A 22,281-nucleotide genomic window follows, 5' to 3' on the forward strand; every position below is an offset into this window, starting at 1 on the left:
AGACGATTATGAGTGATCCGCTATGGTCATTTCCTGACTTCGATCTAAATAAAATGTACTTCTTAAAGGTTCTGTAGGAACAGTTTAATTTATAGTCCATAGAAATACCACAGATTGACTGTTTGCCGAAATCCTACCTTTTCTAAATAAACAACCCAACTGTAATAATTGTTGCTCTCTGCTTCCTTTTCTTTAATTTTCTTTTCTTTTTTTAATTAACACGGAATCAAAACACTTGTTCCTTTTTATTAGACAAAAGACTTTCTATGTCTTAAGGCAAATGAAACATCTGTGAATGTTGTTAAAAAGAAAATTGTATTTACTAAATGTAAACCCCACCTCAGTTTCAGTTGACCAAGTCCTCATATTTTTCCATCGTCAAACCACCTGATACCAGTTTTTCTGGTATTTATCTCATAAAGTCCCACCCAATAAGGTTTAATTTTGATTTTACACACAGAACTGTTTCTAAACTATAATTCAATATCACTAACTCCAATTCTAAACCAACTGCTTCTTGTTGTTTTATCATCAAGGTAAGATTCCTTCCTTTTAAAATAAATAAATACAAAGTTTTGTCATGAAACTCTAGATGGCACAGGCTGATCGGTCCTTAACTCAATCTGCTTGCAATCACATCATTTTTCTATAAGGCACAGCTGATTGGTTCCTGCTGTATCAGTAGCCAATGAGCTCGCATACTCAACTTTCAAATACTTGGTTAGCATTTGCCTTAACAGTGCAGTGCGCTTTCAGAAACCCTCCACCTTCCCCAGCTCCACCTGCATAGATATGCTACAGGTAATTGATGTACGTTATATTGTACAGCAGCAGCATGTCTTACTTGCTCACAGCAGCGTGTCGTGTGTGTATTGGCAAGTCCTGTACTTGCTCTGCAGCAGCAGCAACAATAACCTACAGCATCAGCAATAACAGCAGCGTAGCAGATCTTTTCCGCCAAGACCAAACACATTAACATTGTCATAGAGAGTTGTCTCAGAGAGTTGTCATGACATAACTTTTTTGTCTCTAAAAGGTTAATATCAAGTGTGAGGGTAAAATATAATTATAATATTTTATAATTCTTGCAGAATGATGTTCTGTATATGTCTTGATGGATCATCGGGTGAGTAATGTCAAGACCCACACAAAGCATTTTTAATTTAATAAGTGAAAGTAGGCATTACTAGCAGAGGTGAAAATTCTATTAAATTCTAAATAAAAAGAACATCTTTAAAGGTAGGTTATTTTTAAGAAGGGAACATCAAAGGTATTTGTGGTGTGAATTTAAGATGTGTGCTCTGATCCACTGGTCTTAGCAACTCAGCAGTTCCTTAAAGAGTCATCAAAGAATGCCATTAAAAACCCTCATTGCCTGTCAACAGCACGTGTGAATCCAGCCTTCTTCTTTGGGTGAGCACCTCTTGGTTGACTCCCCTGAATCTTACCTTGGATCTGAAGGATTTAACATGCTCCTTTACTGGACTATAATGACAAATACCTGCTTTCTGGATCCCGTTATTAATCTATTTAACACTACTGTATTGAGAAGAGCAAAAATTCACCATGAAATCTGAGCAGGATTATTTATGAACTGTCAAGTGGTGTTTGTCTACTGGAGTAATAAATGTATGTTAGGCCCGTGTTTCTTCCCCCCCTCCCAATTTTATTTCTTCAGTGTTCTTTATGGTGGTTATTAGTATATTACTTTTTAAAACTGTATTTCAATGATTATGTCAATATCGATTTCAAATGGCAGCATTGGTTACAAGTCATGGGGGTCAAAATAAATCCAAGACAAAAGATTTGAAATAGATGTCTGCCCCTGATTTATAGAAAACACCATACTATGATAAAGTACACGTTCTCTCTAAAAAAAAAAAAAAAAAAAAAAATCATATTAAACATACTTAATAAAAAAGAAAAAAGAAAATGACCAGCAGTAATTTGTATTGGACATCACTTTTGTCAATTAAAGTTAATTAATTTAGTATGCCCTTACTGTAAAATATATAGACTATAGCATATAACGTTGTGCAAGCAAATATGGGAAATTAAATAGAAACAACAATTTTTATTTTATTCTAATTTACCAGTTAAGCTAAACAGGTGACAAGACACTTTTTTTCTGGTTTAAAATGAAAGTTTATATTAAAGCCCCGAACTTATAAGTAAGTTGAAACCCAATCCTTACATTTAAAAGTGTAATTCGGCAATTTCTCAAAACAAATAAATAAAAAATGTCGCCATTGGTGTGCAATGAACTCAGGGGTACGCAATGCAGCAAAGGATCCATCTATTGTATCCTTAATTTCACAGGAAAGAAGGACGCATTTTAAGGAGCCTTCGAAATTGGGACAGCCTTTGTCACGCCGCAGTGACACAATGGATGCAGCCTTTGAATTGGGACGCAGCAGGGGAGGTGTTTGGTAACCTGTCTGGAAAGCGGAAAACAAAAATATCAGTGCAAATATCAACTGAACTCCTACCTTACGCTTGGAGCATTGGTTTGGGTGTTTTTAACCTAACCTTTATCCCCGGTTTCACAGACAAGGCTTAAACCTAGTCCCAGACTAAAATTCATGCTTGAGCAGTTTTAACGGAAAGCAACTTGCACTGACAAATCTTAAAATATGTCAGTGCAATTGTTTTGTATAGAGATGCACATCAGTTATATTTTTTTTAAGGCACATTAAAAAAAAAGCTATTTAAATGCCCTTATTGCACTAAGGCCTAATCCTGGCTTAATCTAAGTCCTGTCTGTGAAACCAGGCCTTGATTATTTTTTATTTAAACATAACCTTTGATTCTTCTTTTCAGGGATTAAGGATGAACGTAATCAGGAAGAGAGCTGGATGGAGAGTTGCAGAAGTCTCTAGCGATTTCTACTGGTCATGGTGGGAACTGCAGGTAATCTGCATCTTCAAACCGTAACTAGATTTACATGACTGTGTGTTGTTATGCATAATTGTAAATAACATGCACAATATAACTGTACAATAACTGTACATAACATGCAATTGATAAAACAGCATACTGACGGCTTTTTTTTTATAATCAATGTGATACTGTAGCCTATGTGATGTGCAGTGATAAATGTGCCAATTTTAGTATTCTTGTTGTTGCATAATGCATAGCCTACCTCATTACATTACCTGTTTAATTAAGTCAGTGGAGTCAATTACCTGTTATGTCAGTGAAGTAGATACTGAATGGTTATTTGACTTTTTTATTCCAAGCATGTGTACAAAATTTGGTTTGGTAAACAGGAGGTTGATGTTACTTTTGGTTTATGTATCACACTGTAAATGGAAAGTTACGTTGAGAGCTTTGCATTGTGGGATACAGTATTACATACAGCATACTGCAGTAATTAGTCATGCATACAAAAATATGCATAGTGGGCACAGTATATGTACATGAACATGCTATATTGAGTGTTGTTGAGAATGCTGCTCCAAACATTGCCAGTGTGGTAAAGTGTGAGCAAAAATATGCACGACATTACTTGGTTGTTGCAAAGTCTTAAGTTGTTTTTACATTACTGAGTTACCAAAATAAAAAAATAAATAAAAAAAGCCTCTATCGAAATAATTTGTAATGAATGAATGAATTAATAATAATAATAATAATAATAATAATACAATTATAAATAAATTTAATAAAAGTATATTTCACTTGCTGATTCGACACTTTTGGCTCTGGTGTAAATTAATAATGCGCAGCAAATTGCACCATTTTTTTCACTTGTTGATTTGACACTTTTGGCTGTGGACAATTGTCTTGGACTTAATACTGCCATCTGCTGATGTGAATGCAGTTTTAGTCTCGTGTAGCCAGCTGCCAGACCTTCAGACTGATGGCTCCATTGGCCAAGGACCACCCAAGAGACAACCTCACTAACATGTACAGCAACCAATCCCAGTTTGTTTTGTTCAGCGTCATGTTTAGGGGCGTGAAAATGTAAAGTCAATGTCCCTACAATAACAGACTGGCATGTAAAACTCTTGGACATCTTTTAAGGAGTCTATGCCTGAAACATACTTCACATACTTTTGATAATCCAGCATTTAGTTGATCCTGATAAGCGCTCATTTTCACAGTTGTAAACATGCCGGCTTTCTTCATCCATGAGGGGGTTTGGCCTTTGGCGTCACAATGGCTTAGTTTCCAGACAGACCATTTAAGATTGCGACACAGATTTCTCCTGAAAATCCTGTAGAAAATAGAATTCAACCAATAAGATGGTGACTTCAAAATCCCAAAGTGTTTCACATTTTGTGTGCCTTAAAGGTTCACCCAAAAATGAAAATTATGTCATTAATGACTCACCCTCATGTCGTTCCAAGCCCGTAAGACCTCCGTTCATCTTCGGAACACAGTTTAAGATATTTTAGATTTAGTCCGAGAGCTTTCTGTTCCTCCATTGAAAGTCAATGGACGGCATACTGTCCATGTCCAGAAAGGCAATACAGACATCATCAAAGTAGTCCAAGTGACATCAGTGGCTCAATCTTAAGTTTATCAAGCGACGAGAATACTTTTTGTGCGCAAAAAGTAAACAAAAATAATGACTTTATTCCACTATTCATTTCCTTCTCTCTGGGCCTCGAGTGAGTTCACGTAGTGTTTTTGCGCAGCACGTCTGTGTTGTACGTCACACGTAGGCTCACTATTGGCCGACGCTGGTCATGTGTGATGCGTGTGACGTACAACACAGACGCGCTACGCAAAAACACTACGTGAACTCACTCGAGGCCCAGAGAGAAGGAAATGAATAGTGGAATAAAGTCGTTATTTTTGTTTAATTTTTGTGCACAAAAAGTATTCTCGTCGCTTGATAAACTTAAGATTGAGCCACTGATGTCACATGGACTACTTTGATGATGTCTGTATTGCCTTTCTGGACATGGACAGTATGCCGTCCATTGACTTTCAATGGAGGAACAGAAAGCTCTCGGACTAAATCTAAAATATCTTAAACTGTGTTCCGAAGATGAACGGAGGTCTTACAGTCTTGGAACGACATGAGGGTGAGTCATTAATGACATAATTTTCATTTTTGGGTGAACTAACCCTTTAAGCATCAGACGTTCGTTCAAGGCAAGGCAAGGCCTTGAGTTATCCCATCACAGGCAAATTTGTTGCCATTATTCATTTATTCCTCAACCAAAAGTGTCTGAAAACAGGGGAATTATCAAGATAAAGTGAGTAGTATTCAGCTGGTCATGTGATCATGGTCCAGGAGGCAGCCTCCATGAGAGGGGGCGACTTGCCCCTTGCAGAATAAAGCAGATACTTACATGACTGTAGTCTTCAACTCCTGTAATTAAACATCATATTAGACATTAAATATGTAAAACTTATTTTTTTACAGTTAAAGCTATGTGCTGTCTATGCCTCAGCTTCTGTTTGATTCAGTTATTGTTACTTTTACAGAGCTAATGATGGTCAGCTAATGAGGAGAAATTCATCAGTGGAACTGGTCCAGATTAACCACATTTCGTCCTCTGTTGAATGTAAAGTTCTTTAAGAACAGTTCAGTAAGAAAGAAGTTCTTTTAGTCAGTCATGATCGACGTGCCGACATAATTGGGATCACTTCAGGGAGCCCTATCATCTTCAAGTGTATACAGAATGAGCCAATGCACATTGTCATGCGAGATTTGCATCTCGCGCCCTGTCCCACCCTAGCCTGGAAATCCAGACCTAAATCTGAAAGATAAATGATCTGGCATCGACTAATGAAAATCGGCCAGCTCGAGGGGCGGCACCAAGCATGCGTTTGAAAATCTCACTGCACGCAATTGGATAACACTACGACCAATCACAACAAGCCCCATACGCTTAGCTACCAGTGGAGCTAACTCAGGGATGGGCAACTTCGGTCCTGCAGGGCCACTGTCCTACAGAGTTTAGCTCCAACCCTGAAAAAAATCACCTGCCTGTAATTTCTAGTAATCCTGAGGACCTTGATTAGCTTGTTCAAGTGTGTTTGATTAGGGTTGAAGCTAAACTCTGTAGGACAGTGGCCCTCCAGGACCGAAGTTGCCCATCCCTGAGCTAACTGGTAGATTGGACTTTTGCCGTATCCGGTCGGCAAAACAGCAAAAACGCCCTTCTTGCAAAGGAACGATTCGAGCACCCTCTTCTGTTCCTCTTAGATAAAAAGCCAAGTCTAACTCGTTCATTGTAGCGACCAAAGCCGTTTCAAACAACTGGTGTTCATCCATAGCCATCTTGCAATGTTTACTAATGACTTTGACGTCACAGCGTTGTCGTCATCTGTTTAGCTCGCCTCTGGCCCGCCTATATCAGATAACCCAATGTGATTGGTGCAGCTCGGATACAAGGGCATATTTAATGAGCATCATTACTCGACGGCAGAGTGAACTCGCTGAGCGAATTCAACTTGTGCTCTCGCGAGAACTCTGGATTTCCAGGGTAGTCCCGCCCTGCAGTGCGGGTATAAATACGGAAGCAGATGCACGCACCTTTGTTTGTCGCTTCAGAGCAGAGCTGTCCTGTTCTCTTCAGAGTGTGTTCAAGACTAACAAAATGCTTCATGGGAAGATCCTTTTTCTTGGTGTTGGTGTGACGGCGTGATCAGTGGCCACAAGCTTTAAAAGCTCAACAATTGCTGTTACATTTCTGTGTTGGTTCGGTGGGCGTTTCCCATTTTGAGATTGCACAGCAGGCTGCACTTTCTTGTGCAACAATAGCTGCCTCTCGTGTTTGGGCATTCAACACGCTAAGGCTGCTTTTGTGAATAGCTCATGTTCTCACTGTGGGAACATGACTATTGCGGTGTTGAGGTCAAGACTGGCTTACCTCAAGGGATGTGCAGTCCACTCGCCTATGCCCCGATCTAGTGCCTAATCTGGTCCCCAGACCTGAGGATCACCGTGAGGGCTTCCCCACCGAGTCAACCTTCGTTGGCGCCTCACGCCTTTGCAACACTGCAAGCCATGGAGCTTCCGTTGGAGCGCGCTGGTCCTTCTCATGGATGACCAGCCGTTTCCTTTGGGGTTCCCGCTGACGATCAGATGTCGATTGCAGCATCGGAGGGGGAGCTTCAGTCTTCTGGGGATGAAGACTCGGCTGCGTTGCCTCCTTCTGTCTCGTTGCCCGAGACGGACCAGGACTGGATGGCTATGCTATCCCGGGCTGCTGAAAAGGTTGGACTCGTGTGGAACCCTCCACCGTGTCCAGAACCTTCTAGGCAGGACGTTTGGTTTCCCGGGGCGGCATGTGGATATCCCCCCGGTGGAGCGGGCCATCGCGATGCAACTGTGTCCGGCGTCCGCTGCCTCCTGGCGGGGTAATCTGCGGCTCCCATCCAAAGCCTGTAAGTTCTCATCCGGTCTCACGGGCAAGGCTTACAGAGCCTGTGGACAAGCTGCTTCCGCCCTCCATGCTACGTCCGTCGACCGACCTTGCTCTCTGAGCAACGAAGGAGACTGCACGTTCGATTGGTCAGGCAATGTCCACTATGTTGGTCCAGGAGCGCCACTTCTGACTCAACCTGGCAGACATTAGGGAGGCCGATAAATATTTGTTCCTGGACTCCACCATCTCCCGGGCTGGGCTATTCGGCGACACAGTCAAGAGCTTCTCCCAACAGTTGTCGGCTGCCCAGAAGCTGACGGAGGCGAACCGCTGCCCGTCTGCCGGCCAAAGGCGCCCTCCTGCGACGTCCTCCGCTCCCGCTATGCCTCAGCAGCAGCCTCCAACTAGGCCACAACGCAGAGCCAGTCGCAGGAAGGCGGGCCAGCCTGTCCAGGCCGCTGCCAAACCAGGTGGCAAGCGGAAGTGCAAGCAACCCTGAGACGGGTGAACCGGAGGTGAAAGTTACTGCTCTTCGGGAGATGGGGACCGCACCACTCCCTCCCCCGGAGGAGGACCGGGCGGAGAATCTTTTGATCCCCTTTCTTTTTGTTCCGCCACAGGTCTCTCGGCCAGTGGTACCCAAAACAATAAAAGAGCAATTATCAAGAGACATTATGACAGTTGAAAACTAAAAGAGCACCTCCTCATCTTAAAATGTTGTGTAATTGCACTTCTCCTTGCTAGAATGCTGTCCCAATGAAGCCTTGATTCATGCTCTGGCTGCATTATAACATTCATATAGTGTTTACATGTGTCTTGACTCTGTTAACCTCTAGACAGCACTGAGAGATCCAGAGAGAGCGTGTTTGAATTTGCTGTAGTATTAATACGAATGTAGTACATAATTTAACAGCGGGAGTGACGGCTACATTCGTATAGTATTTGCGTGTGTCTCGACAGTTACAAATAAAGCCACAATAAGCTCATGGTGTGAGCTTATTAATCATCTTGATAAATGACGCAGAGGAAACTATGACCAATAAGAGGACTCGCATGTGACTTGCACAAACACATTTTGGTACACTTTGAAGGGTTGCCTTGTGAAAGCGAACAGAACCAAGAAGAAAATGCAACATTGTAACAAATTAAGTCCCTGTTTCAGAACAAAACAAACAATCTATAGATGTGAAATTGCCCTATAGGCTATATCATGTATATTGTGTGAAATTGCCCCATAGGCTACATCATGTATAATGTTCTGCATAAACAATTTCTTGAAAATGGCTAAAGACTCAGCAGCCTGGGTTGAGATAGGCAGGTCATTAATTAATAGAAGCAACTGATTTATTGTGATTTATTGTGCTCCCCCCTGGTTTTACCTAACATGATCCTCTGGGTTACAAAGTCAGCAGTGCTTACTAATAAACGTAAGACAGTTGGTAGTGGACTATTTTCAGAAACCTTCAACTCAACCTTGCTAAGACAGAACTGCTTGTGGTACAGTCAAGGAAAAGGACCGTGCGTGGTACAGTCAAGGAAAAGGACCGTGAAAGTGATTTTGTGCCTCTTTGGGATGACACCACAAGGTGACGTTCGCTTGCAGAACGCAAGCTTCTGTAGGGCTCTGAAGTCAGTTTAGGTATAGGGGTCCAGAGCCATTGGTTGTTATGTAGGCAAACATCAGTGCCTTGAATTTGATGCTATTGGCAATCAGTGCAAATTTATGAGGAGAGGTGTGACGTGTCTTCTCTTAGGCTTGTTAAAGACCACTCAGCCAGGAGAGGACCAGAAGACCAGCCAGGAGAGCATTACAATATTCCGGTCTGGATAGAACAAGAGCTTGGACAAGGAATTGTGTAGCATGCTCTGATAGGAAGGGCCTGATCCTCCTAATGTTGTATAAGGCAAATCTGCAGGACCAAGCAGTTCTAACAATGTGGTCTGTGAAGTTTAACTGATCATCAACCACAACTCCAAGGTTCCTGGCTGTCCTGGATGGAGTTATGGTTGACAAACCTAGTTGAATGGAGAAGGTGTGATGGAGTGTTGGGTTGGCTGGGACCACAAGCAGTTCTGTCTTAGCAAGGTTGAGTTGAAGGTTTCTGAAAATAGTCCACTACCAACTGTCTTACGTTTATTAGTAAGCGCTGCTGACTTTGCAAACCAGAGGATCATGTTAGGTAAAAGCAGGGGGGAGCACAATAAATCACAATAAATCAGTTGCTTCTATTAATTAAATATAAGAAACTTAATCCTTACCAAGCAGAAATGGCAGCTTGTCTTCTTCCAAAACAAAAATAAATAATCAAGTTTAAACAAAATTACATTTTTTCCTAGTTATAGCCAAAAAAGAAAAGAAACATAAACACAATTGTTATTCTCCAACACCCTGCATATTAATCAATTCATTTGGCAGATGAACGACTCCTGACAGCCCTTATCAGATCATATTCAACAACTGCCTTGACCTAATTCTTCTTGTTAGTTTCATTATCCTGACATCTGGAAATTTGTTTTCACCAATAGTCTATTTTAAGCAGTGTGATTGGCGGACATTAAAAGTGGATATTTCAAGAGCCTGGCAAACCAACAGTGGTTAGTTACATTACCATAAAGAGGGGAGACGAATGATGACGCCAGGCTTATATATCGGTTTATAAGAGTAGACCTGCTGCTTGTGGTCTGCTTCCTTCAGATATTCTTCTTTAAGGGCTGAGCTGCTGCTTAACTTTCTCATATAGGTGAGGACAATTTCTACCTTTTCATGGTTTGATTCCATTTTGTCTCATCCAAAGATGCTTGACTTGTTTTTGAGGTGTTATTCACTTGGAATTTACTGAACTCATGCTTTGGATTGTTTTTTAGGATGACAAACGTATTTCTGTAAGCAGTTTATAGTGATTTATTTTATTTTATTTTATTTTATTTGGAACTATAAAATAAAATAAATAATTCATATTTTTTTTATTTTATTAAGTGATTATTTTAGCATTAATTTTGAAATTAATTAAACAATTTTTTTTAAAGTAATTTTAGAGTATTGTACACAAATTATGTAATCCTAAATTTGTATTAATGATTTTATTTTCTTGCTACTGAATTAAATGCCAGTTGAATATCTTGCAATGCGTGTTGGACTGCCAAAATGAGCTTGGCACAAAAATGACATTTTAAATGACTGTATGAACATGAATATGTATGCTGAAATGCCACTACAAATGCTAATACATTTATTGGTTATTCCATTAAAGGGATAGTTGAAAATTCTGTCATCATTTACCTGTATTAATTCCTTGTGCTGAGCACAAAAGGAGATATTTTCAACATATATTGTGGGTTGCTATACCATTGACTTCCATGGTATAGAAAATAACACTATGGAATGCAATGGGGGACCAGAAACTGTTTGGTTAACAAACATTCTTCAAAATCTTACTTTATATTCAAAAGAGGAAATAAACTCATACAGGTTTAAAACAACATGAGAGTGAGTAAATTATGACAGAGTTTTCATTTTTGGCTGAACTAACCCTTTAATGCTATAAAAACAATTATCTGCACAAAAAAAAAAAAAGAAAGAAAGAAAGAAAAATAACCCTTCCTTAGATATCTCTGTCGAACCATCCTAAGCTTTGAAGGGATCTGTTATAAATATACAAGAATACAGCATAATAAATATCTGAATACAGAAAAAAACACGATCTGTGTGATTTATACAGCTGTCTGCAGACAGGGTCAGATTAGTTGTATTGTTGACATATGCATAAATTGTTCCAGAAGCAGGGAGACTGAGATACTGGATATCAGAGGGGGAAATTCACAGCCCTCCCTCTGGATCGCAAGACATTTCCAAATGCTGGTTCAAGTGGCGGCTCCAGGATTTGTTTTTCTTCGGGGTGCTAAGGGGGGGGGGGGGGCTTAACAGTTCAAAGGGGGTGCTAAGAATAAATAATCCCTAATGAAAAAAAGTATACTTTATTGTATTTGAAATATATTCCCGTTTTCAATAGTACATTGCAAATATACTATCTTTAAATATATTAAAAGTATATTAGCATCATGCTTTTACGTATTTTCATAAAACAACATTTAACACACTTTAAAATATTTGTACTTTAGTATATTATTTTCTAAAAAATGTATAAAAAAAAATATACTTGAAGTGAAAATTCTGTTTATTTGCACTTTACGTAAAATATATATTTTAGGCAGCCTATATTTAAAACTGCGTGATGAAAATTATCATTGTAACAATGCATTGAAGTATACTTTCAAAATACATTATAGTATACAATAGTATATTGTATAAAGTATAGCTAAGTAATATTTGTTTATTAATGTACATTTGTTATTGAAGACAAAGTGTACAATTTGTAGTATTTGGAATTTAAGCCAAAGGTATTACTGAGCATAGCCTATACTTTTTACTCAAATGTAATACACTTATGGTATATGGCTTGTATGTTTCGAAGACACGCGTAATGAATTTGTAATGTACTTGTAACACAAATAAAGTACACTTTAATATCACTAATCAAGCATGTAATTAGTCCCTACACAGGCACTAACTATAACTTGTCGACTTGCAGTCCCATAGGCATTATAGCCTATACGTGTAGCAACGTATTATGTCCATGTATATATTATGACAGATAGTGAGGGCTTTAAAATGGCGGTAAGCTAAATTAAGGAATGCACAAATGCTTTTAAAACGCAAACAAAATGGAAAATAGCATGGTGTCGAGACGTGTTTACAAAAGTTGAACTTTTGACTTTACACTGCATATTAAAACATGGCGCGAGAAACTGAAAAAGCTGAAGAGATGCAATAACAGTTGAAGATGCTTGTTTAATGCATTAATCTATATGTTTAGATCTAAAACAACCTTTTCTCTTTATTTTTTTTTCATCACCAGGCTAGCTAGGGCGAACAAAGGGCAAGAATTTATATAAAAATCTATATTATTTGACGTTTATAACGTGAGTGAATATTCAAAAAGATCAGCATAGCCTGCGTTAGATACTCACCAATAGCAGATTACAAGAGGACAATTTGTCTGTTATCTTCTGAACTATTCCGAGATGTGTCAAAAGTCCGTAGTCTTTTTCTTCATATTTAAAGTAACACGCCACAATTTTTTGAAATAGGGGTTATTCACCGTCTTCCCTACATTTAGATAGGCGGGCAAACGCATTTTTGTCTCAGTCCATGCATTGTCTTAGTCTGGCAGCACCACCGCTAGCTTAGATCAGGGTATCCTTTGTTGCCGGATAGCATGTCGTGAGTAAAAGTGAGAAAATAATTACTTCTTGTGGCCTGCGTATTCACAACGAGTACAGATAGCATAATAGTTCATAGTTGTTTCATCTCTTAAAAAAATGTCTTTACATTTTTTTTGCTCTGTTTTGCACTCTGTACAGGGGTGAAGAAAACAGGAGCCCAAAATGTCTGAGTGAGTATATGAATATCTTATTTCATTGATTTCATATCAAAGAAATGGGAATCTATTATTGTTCAATTGTAATTCCTTCATCCTCCATCACAGAAAAAAGATGACATCGAGCCGCAAGCACCATCTCAAGGTAGAGTTAAAGAATACACAGATGCTTTTGATACTATATAATATTATAAAATATTTATTGAAGACCTCATGAAATAATATTTAACTTTTGTGACTATATAATATAATATAATATAATTAAGGAATAATTGATGACGGGTCGTTGAATTATTATAAAATAATGCACAACCGAGTTGGTAATGCGGTCATGGTCTGCTTCAAGAACAGTGTCGTCATTACCTCGCTTGTGAAAATGTCATGTAGCTTTTAAGTTGTTAAACTATTTTACTGATATTACTTTATCCAATCAAATGCTTTGTAGGATGAGAATGTCCCTCATTCTAATACCATCTAACAGACCAGCAAGTAGCACATCACATCATGGCTTTGACATAAAAAGTAAAATCCGACCCTTTGAAATGTCCCGCCCTCCTGTTTCAATAGGAACTGTGCACATCATGTGATTACATGTGGTCTTTACAATAGTGTCATTTCTTCTGACTGCTTTTATGTTTGTCAGTATGTGTGTTGCTGATAAAAGCACTATAATGGGGTTGTATGAAATCCAGGGTCTAACTGATGTATTTGCCCTACAGAGTTTGGTGCTTAGCATTGCAAAGGGCCTTATGGAGAAAGAAGCCGCCCAGCTAATTGTAGACAGGGAGAATTACATGGCAGAAAACTGCCCTCCTCTGTCCATGCCCTCATCTACAACGGATCTGCAGGTCTGTCACCACATTCACCAAATGTTCAGAATGCTAATTTAATTAAAAGTCCTTGTATGATTGTATATGATATATGGATATGATTTACGTTCTCTCGTAGCACATGTATCACTTAGATGTTTATTTGTTTATGTTTTCATTTGGAAGACAGAATTTTTTGTTAGATTATTTTAAGTACATTCTTTACAAAAACAGTAATTCGATGAATATATCATTATATCATTACCATACTCATGAACATCAGGGTTATTATCATTACCTAAAACTAATAAATATTATTTCAGGTAGTAGCCAAGGTGACAGCTGAATTCTAAAATAATTAAAAGTGAAATAAAAAGTTATAGAAACTTTTTTAAAAAGCACAAAACAAAATTACAAAACAAATTTACTAAAACTTAAAGCATAAAAACCTTTAGTCTACTAAAACAAAACAAAAACCAGAAAATTTACACGGCACTTCGAAAGTACTTCAAGAAAACCAGTGTAAGCCCGTATAGATCGGTCCAAAGGAGGCATCCGATAGAACGGGTGAAGGTCTCTGCGTGTTACTGTCTTTCCGTGTGGCAAAGTAATTGAATTCCATTTTAAACTTTTATCTGACTCCATTTTATCACAACCTCAAATTTAGGTTAGATTGCCAATTGGTTATTGGTCAATTATATAATAGTTTAGCAATACACTTGATTGTTCTATTTAACTCTTTACTTATATTTTACCGTTCATATTAGGAAGCTATGTCGCTCAGAGGTCCTCATGCCTTGTTTAACGTAGGTCTCACGATCACAAGCTCGCCAGCTTCGGTCACCAAACATTCACGCTAAAACAATCAAAGATACTTTGGTATAGCCCCCGTGATTGCATACACTTGAAATTAAAGTAACGTTTACTTCAGTAGAGGTATGGAGAACACACAGCTGACACACCCAGATTTAGGTTGGTCAAGCAGCACTTTTGCTACCCTAAAAGGAAATTCACTTCTTGTCTTTGCAAAACACGTACACTAGAATTAGTGCCAAATATTAGTTGTCACTAATCTGACGCAAAACTTGCGGTAACATACGAATCCGTTTAATCTACTTGGGAAAACAATTTCAGAGTCAGTCGGAATAAAATCAAATATAACAATTTATTATGTCAGGTAAATGTATCATGCCAATTTCATAATCAGTTTATGAAAGATAATAAATACAAAACATCAAATGCTCTGGAATAAAGAGAGAAGATGCGAACCTGACATTATAAAATGATGCGGAGTGCCTGCATACACTCCACATCACAGGCTAATTTGAGTTACAAATCGCCACAAGCCTTCTTCAGCATCTCCCTAAATACTCAGACCAACGCAGAAACCTCTTTTCAAATGTAAACATGAGTTCACAGTGGGAACTTGCATTCAGAGTTTACTCCTTTTGGGAGCAGAATGCCATATGCCTGGAAGACACACCCTCCTCTGTGTGCAAGTTATCTCTAAACTCTTAAGAAGTTTATTACCTTTTGGTTTACTTCTTTGGGAACGAGACATTCGTACCAGTCACACTGAGACATTTCAAATGATACCAAACATGTATAATACTGTATGATAATTGTTCATATTAAACGATTTCTGGGTGAATTCAGGTAGGGATAGGTGAAGGGAATGATGTGTAAATTGGGAGGTGATCAACTCAAGTGTGATCGTGTCTCGAATGGGGATGGTAATATAGCAAGAGAGTTAAAATGTTAATTTCCTTTATTTTCTCAAAGAGTAACCCTCTCTTCCAGTTCTTCCAGTTCTTCCAGTTTCTCCAGTTTTACACCATAGACGCATCTGGAAAACCAATGAAATATATTTCAATTTTACTAAAATGGCATTTGAAATATGTTTTTCTTGACGTTTATGGTTGTGAACGAACAAATAGGCTCTTAATATTGTTTATTAATGCTTGATTTTTGTGTTTTTTAATAATATAATATAATATAATATAATATAATATAATATAATATAATATAATATAATATAATATAATATAATATAATATAATATAATATAATATAAACACTGATGTACTCATGTTATTTAGATGGCACCATAAAAAACTTTTAGAAAATCATAGTAAACATCCAGAAAACCAATGGAATTTATCTAGATTTTGCAACAATCTTCTCTTTTGGATATTAGAATGGCATTCGAAATATTTTTTTCTTGACATTTATGGTTGTGAACAAACACATATGTTCTTAGTATGTAGGCTATATTAGTGCTGTCCAGATGTTTCACTGATGTCTCAGTGATGTATATGCGACTAGGCATGATAAAAGTTATATTGCATACTCTTGAAACATTATGATGCAAAAGATAGTTAGAAAAGAGAGCCTGACTCTTTCAATGTCGCCATTCAGGAACTGTGCAAGAAACTTCACCATCAGATCGACACGGCTGATGAGGAGAGATATGACTTGCAGAGCAAAGTGGGCAAGGGAGATAAAGAGGTAACTTATAAACTATAATACTCAAACATAACTTATGATGATGATGAAGGTGATGTTTCTGTTGAGTCTATATATTGAATTCCATATCAAGGGAACTTGAGCTGCGTCGAGAACGCCTCTGCGTGATTGCATCATGAAGCACGTATGAAATCAGTCCAATGGCGTGACGGAACGTCATGTGACGTCATTGACCAGGAAACTATAAAGCATACCTAGAACAACACTGTGGGTGTTTCTCAATATGCGTTCTTCAGCGATCTTGCGTCCTTGTGTTCTCGTTTTAAGTCATCATAACCGTCGAAGTTCAGACCCAATTCTCAAGAACGCAAGTACAGAGGACGCATGAAAGAACCCGGATGTGTTCTTGATACCGAGGATGCATCGAATGCAGACTTGAGCTAGTACTCGCCTGGTGTCCCAGAAGTCATTGCGGCCGGTTCCGAGTTCGTTCTTCTTGGCAAGACCGGTCTCCACGAGAACACAAGTCCGTTCTCTGCGTTCTTGGAATTGAGAAACAGCCTGTATCTTCTTCTGTGTCAACTTCTGTGTCTTCAGCAAGCGCTCTGTGTTAAACGGTCTCTGTCTATTTATTGTTGTTTGTCCACAAGCACAATATATATAGACAGGAGTAGAATGGCGAGCAAACAGCATTTTGGATCATGTGTTCCTCCCTGCCCTCGCTTCATTAAGAGTGGGGATATACGCGATTTATGTGTTGTTTGTTTGGGAGTGGAGCATGCACGGTCAGCTCTAGTAAAAGGGGGCTGACAGTGTTCATTCATAAATTCCCGGCGTATAACGTTTGCACTGTCGTAAGTTTTAGCTCTGCTTCTGTTGGCTTTCTTCTCGAGGTAAGAAAGTCAATAGAGATTTTTGGCTCGGATCTCGCGTATGCCGCGCATAGATTATGGATCTGCAGTAAAGATTCTGTGACTCGATCTCAAATCTTGTGTGCGCCGAGGCACCACATAGATTACGGGTTTGCAATAAGAATCTAGTGGCTCAGATCTCACGTTTGCCGAGGCAGCGTGTAGATTTTGGGTCTGCATCTCTGCAATAAGAATCTAGTGTCTCATCTCGCATTTGCCAAGGCAATGTGTATATATATATGCGCAGGGAACTGAGCAGACAGGACAAGCAGTTCCCTTTCTCTCTTTCTCTCATGACTGTGTGCAAACTAATCATGTTTGTTAGCAGACTATTATTAAGGCTATGTTTCTTTTTGTGTTGAGATTATAATATGAATATTCAGCCTGTCATTCAGACCATGCATTCTTGTCTGGTTGATATTTGGCTGCATTTAATTTTTGAGAAAATTAAATATGTACTAATCTGATCTTTTAATTATTTTAAGTCATTTAATTCTGAGGAAATATTTGGTGAATTACCAGGGGGAAATGGATAGCACCTCATTATATGGTGCCCATCTATTATCTCCCTTGTGTGCTTTGGGGTGCAGCGATCTCCAGCGAGTTCTAGTCTCTGTGTCTAACTCGCAGAAGGAGGGTTTAAGAGGGGTCAGTTTGGTTGTCATCCGTTTCAGGACAATGGATTGGCTTCTCGAGCTATACTAGAGACGAGTCTCGAGAGGCTGGTTCCTTTAGTAATCTCAGCTGTAGCCGTCTTGGGATAAGACAGATCTGAGGACAGTCATTATCTCAAAGAAGGCTTCGACTAAGAAAAAGTCCTGACGCAGAGGCCGTCAGACTTCTGAGGGCAGTCCCCTCCAGGGAGAAACGGATTCCACCTCATTACACGGTGCCCGTTTCTCTTTGGTGCACTCTAGGGGGCGACCCTCCGATATGGGCCGCAGTGCTGCCAGTTCAGTTGTTCCCTCCCGGTTCACCGTTTCAGGGCGCCGAGGTGGCTGTTTGACCAATTCCAGAGGCCAGTCCTGAGAGACTGGTCCCCTTAGCAGATTTTCTGGCAGCGTGGAAACTACAGCCAAATATATCTTGTTGGGTCCTGCTCACAAAAGAAAAGGGTTACAGAATTCAGTTCGGTTCTCGTCTGCCCAGATTTCTAGGAGCCCTCCCTCTGGGTGGTGGACCCCGAGCAGGCTCTGGTTGTGGAGCAAGAAGTACAGACTCTTCTGCGAAAAGAGGCTATAGAAAGGGTTCCTCCTCCCAGCAGGGAGTTAGGGTTTTACAGCCATTACTTCATTGTTCCAAAGAAGGATGGAGGCGTACACTCAAACAGATTGTGTCACAGATTCAGTACGAGGACTGGATTTTCACAATAGATTTGAAGGACGTGTACTTCCATGTAGCAATCTACCTCATCACAGGAAGTTCCTGAGGTTCGCTTTCGGGGGCAAAGCATACCAAAATCGGGTTCTTCCCTTCGGCGGCCTAAGTTTATCACCCCGCACTTTCACGAAATGCGTGGATGCAGCTCTGGCTCCACTGAGACTCCAGGGCATTTGCGTGTTGAATTATATCGACGACTGGTTGATTTTAGCTCATTCCGAGCAGATGGCGGTTCGGCATCGAGATGTCATTCAGTTTCACATGAGAAAGTTGGGGCTGAGGCTCAATGCCAAAAAGAGTGTGCTCCTTCCAGCTCAGAGTACCACTTTTCTAGGTGTGGCTTGGGATTTGATGACGATGCAGCACCACTATTCCCTGCTCGTATAGCATCGATTCTTTCAGCCGTAAATGGGGTAAAACTAGGCCAGTCACTCACTGTGAAACAGTTTCAGAGACTGTTGGATCTTATGGCAGCTGCATCCAACGTAATAACTTTTGGCCTCCTGTACCTGAGACCCCTGCAGTGGTGGCTTAGAACCAAGGGGTTTTCTCTGAGGGGAAATCCGTTTCGCATGATCAAGGTCACGCGGCGTTGCCTACGTGCCTTAGTCATGTGGAAGAAACCTTGGTTCTTCGCCCAAGGCCCAGTGTTTGGGGCTTCTTGTCGTTGCGTAACACTAACGACAGATGCTTCCTTCACAGGTTGGGGGGCAATCATGAGTGGTTGCTTGGCGCAAGGTCTGTGGCAGGACCATCTACTTTCTTGGCACATAAATCGGCTAGAAATGATGGCGGTGTTTTGAGCTCTCAAACACTTCCTTCCGGACCTGAGGGGCCATCATGTGCTTGTCCGCATGGACAACACATTGGTGGTCTCTTACATCAACCATAAACTGGCTCACCAGATCCTCCTGTGGGCCCAAGGGAATTTGCTCTCTCTAAAGGCAATTTACATCCCTGGGTATTTAAATCAGGGAGCAGACATTCTGTCGAGGCAGGGGCCGAGGCCAGGGGAATGGAGACTCCACCCCAAGGTGGTGGAGCTCCTATGAAAAACTTGGTCAAGCGGAAGTCGACCTGTTCGCATCTTAAGAGATGACACACTGTCCACTGTGGTTCTCACTCAGTCAGCCAGCTCCTCTGGGGCTGGACGTTATGGTGCAGACGTGGCTGAGGTCACTCCCCCTATCGCTCTGCTCCCGGGAGTTCTGGAGAGAGTTCGCCAGGACGGGGCCCGTCTTCCGTTAATAGTCCCATTTTGGCAGGCCCGAGTACAGTTCTCGGACCTAGAGTCTCTCCTCGACGGCTCACCTCAGGTCATTCCGCTCAGGAGGGACTATTTCTCTCAGGCGAGTGGGTTGATCCTTCACCCCTGCCCAGAAAACGTTGGGCTTGGCCTCTGAGGGGGCCCAGTTCATAAGTTTAGGTCTCTCAACCGAGGTTGTTAGCTGCTTACCTTTAGCTGCTTACCTTACCGAACTGTTAGCTGCTTACCTTAGCTGGCCTTAGCTGCTTAACACGTCTACGTTTCCTTCGTGGCACTGTGAGGCATCAGACCAAAAGACTAGGAGTATGGCTGCTTCTAAAACATTATCGTCAGGAGTTTCCCTCCAATATGTTTGTGATGTGGTGGAATGTTGTCTCGGGTTACGACTGTAACCCTGGTTCCCTGAGGAGGGATGAGACGCTGCGTTGCCCTGCCATACTCCCTGCATGCCTGTGAGTGACTTGTTTCAGCCTATCAGAAGCTAGTGACTGTTTGTTCCAGGTATGCTTTATATTTTCCTGGTCGATGACGTCACATAACGTTCCGTCACACCATTGGACTGATTTCATACGTGCTTCATGACGCAATCAAGCAGAGGCGTTCCCACAGCATCTCGACGCAGCATCCCGTTTCCTCCTCAGGGAACCAGGGTTACAGTTGTAATCCGAGACGTTCTCTGAGGTCCATTTTGACTCTAGTCTAATGTGTGTATAGATTGAAGAGCTGAAGATCAAGGTGGTTGACCTGATTGGCAAGTTCAAGAAACCCGCGTTGAGGAAAGTGCGCATGTCTGCCGATCAGATGCTTCAGGCTCTTCTGGGCTCCAAACACAAGGTGTCTCTGGATCTGAGAGCCAACCTGAAACAAGTCAAGAAGGAAGTCAAAGAGGAGGTGAGTGAAATATGATGCTGTGACTATTCCTTTGTGCTTATAGTACAGAGCAGATGTGAAGTTATAGAAATCCATGAAGCATCCGTGCATTAGTGATTTTACCATGGGTAAATCCCCCTAACTGGCCTCAAGTTGCTCATTGCTTGTAGCATAGGTGAACATATAAACAATAATATCAATATTTGTATCACTTATCACATAAATATGAATAAAAAAATAATATTTATTATTAAAACAAATGAACCATTAGAGGCTCTTATCAACCGTTAACCATGGCAAAAATCATGCTAACGTATGAGCTCTCATGATTTACTGCTTTAATAAATGTGTTTATTGAGTGAGTAGTTAATAATGCATTTTTGTGTGTCTTCCTTTGGTTTATATGTCAAGTCACATTTATTTATACAAGTCACATTTTTATTGTATACAATACAGATTGTTTCAAAGCAGCTTCACATTAATAAACAGTGTTAATGTTCTAAAATGCATCAATTATGAAACAAATTCAATTTAAGCTTTAAAGCAGCTCTTCAGAAGGTAATATTAGGGCTGTCAAAAGATTAAGATTTTAATCCCGATTAATATTCTTTAACATGTTCATTTTCTCATCATTTGCTATATACAGCAAAATAAACTCTCCGATTGAAGGATGATTTTCACAAAACTGCATTTTCTGCATTTTTTTTTCATGGTAAATGTATTATATAAACAGTCCATATAGCTTAATTCATAAATTTATGCACACAAAAGCACACACGAAAAAAAATAAACAGTTACAGAACAAAACTTTTTAGAGTTCAGTGTACAGTATGTGTACAGTGCAACAGCAAAGAGCTTGTTTAGAGCTTTTTAGAGCTTGTTTAAGTTTTAGACATTTCAAGTTGCAATACTCAACACAGAACCACATGGAGATGACAATAAATAAATAAGACTCCCTAAACCAATGACCTTGACCTGACATTATATGCCTACTACACTACAGTACATGGATCCATTCAGAATGAACACAGCAACATGACAGATAACAAAACTATCCTCCTGAATGTGTGTGGTAATAATGTGAATGTATTGAAATGTGTCTGAGCATAAATACAATGTGCGTTTGTTTGCGCATCAATATCACAGACTCGCGCGTTCTTACTGTACAACTCCTATACATTACCACAATCGTGTTTACAATCCTCATCCATCGAGACTTTGGTTTGCTTTATCCAGCCGAGAAACATTGTCCGGTATCATCTGTTCTGATAAACTCCTGACTTTTAAGATCATCTAACTGCGTGACGTAAATTCCGTTAATGATGCAGTTGTACGTGCTACCAAGGTTACCACATAGTTATTTTAACGCGTTAAGGATTTTTTTTATTAATTGCATGCGTAAATGCATTAATGTTGACAGCCGTGATATACAGGCCTATGTTTAATTAAACTACCATTCCTTCACACTCAATTCCTCTCTCATAATCCAGGTTTCAGATGTTGGGGACTGGCGTAAGAACGTTGAGGACAAGGCCGGTATGGGCGGCAGGAAGAAGATGTTTGAGGGCGAAGCCTAAATTCCTTGACATTTCTTTGTTTAATTATTGTAGGAATTCGTCAGTGCTATGCAATCATTTATCTTTTTTTGCCATAGTTTTGTCTTTAGCTTTCAGTGCCTCAAATAAGCATTTGTTTCATGCAGTATGTATATGTCCTGAAAGAGAATTGTGTATCATCGCTGAGCCACGACCATTAAATGAATGCTTTTGAGGAAAATCCCTTTTTTGTTTGTTTTATTACGCAAACTGTTCT

At 40.0% G+C, this 22,281-nt stretch overlaps 1 protein-coding gene across 1 annotated transcript; it reads left to right on the forward strand.

Annotated features, from left to right (window-relative positions):
• The first annotated feature begins 9,969 nt into the window (after nucleotides 1-9,969).
• On the forward strand, nucleotides 9,970-22,245 carry LOC308684348 (troponin I, fast skeletal muscle-like). The gene is made up of 7 exons (XM_081355505.1): nucleotides 9,970-10,069; nucleotides 12,750-12,781; nucleotides 12,875-12,911; nucleotides 13,486-13,614; nucleotides 15,994-16,083; nucleotides 20,314-20,490; nucleotides 21,960-22,245. The coding sequence occupies exons 2-7, from the start codon at nucleotides 12,774-12,776 to the stop codon at nucleotides 22,044-22,046; spliced, it is 528 nt and encodes a 175-aa protein (XP_081211631.1). The 5' UTR covers nucleotides 9,970-10,069; nucleotides 12,750-12,773; the 3' UTR covers nucleotides 22,047-22,245.
• The last annotated feature ends 36 nt before the right edge of the window (nucleotides 22,246-22,281 follow it).

The sequence above is a fragment of the Scardinius erythrophthalmus genome (genome assembly GCF_964197995.2).
Source record: "Scardinius erythrophthalmus genome assembly, chromosome: 24".
NCBI classification, from domain to species: domain Eukaryota; kingdom Metazoa; phylum Chordata; class Actinopteri; order Cypriniformes; family Leuciscidae; genus Scardinius; species Scardinius erythrophthalmus.

What these genes read in the sequence shown, in the direction of transcription:
- LOC308684348 (XM_081355505.1), top strand. An exon ending in TGGGCAAGGGAGATAAAGAG is followed by an intron (nt 16,084 to 20,313) that starts GTAACTTATAAA and finishes ATGTGTGTATAG; the next exon opens with ATTGAAGAGCTGAAGATCAA. An exon ending in AGAAGGAAGTCAAAGAGGAG is followed by an intron (nt 20,491 to 21,959) that starts GTGAGTGAAATA and finishes CTCATAATCCAG; the next exon opens with GTTTCAGATGTTGGGGACTG.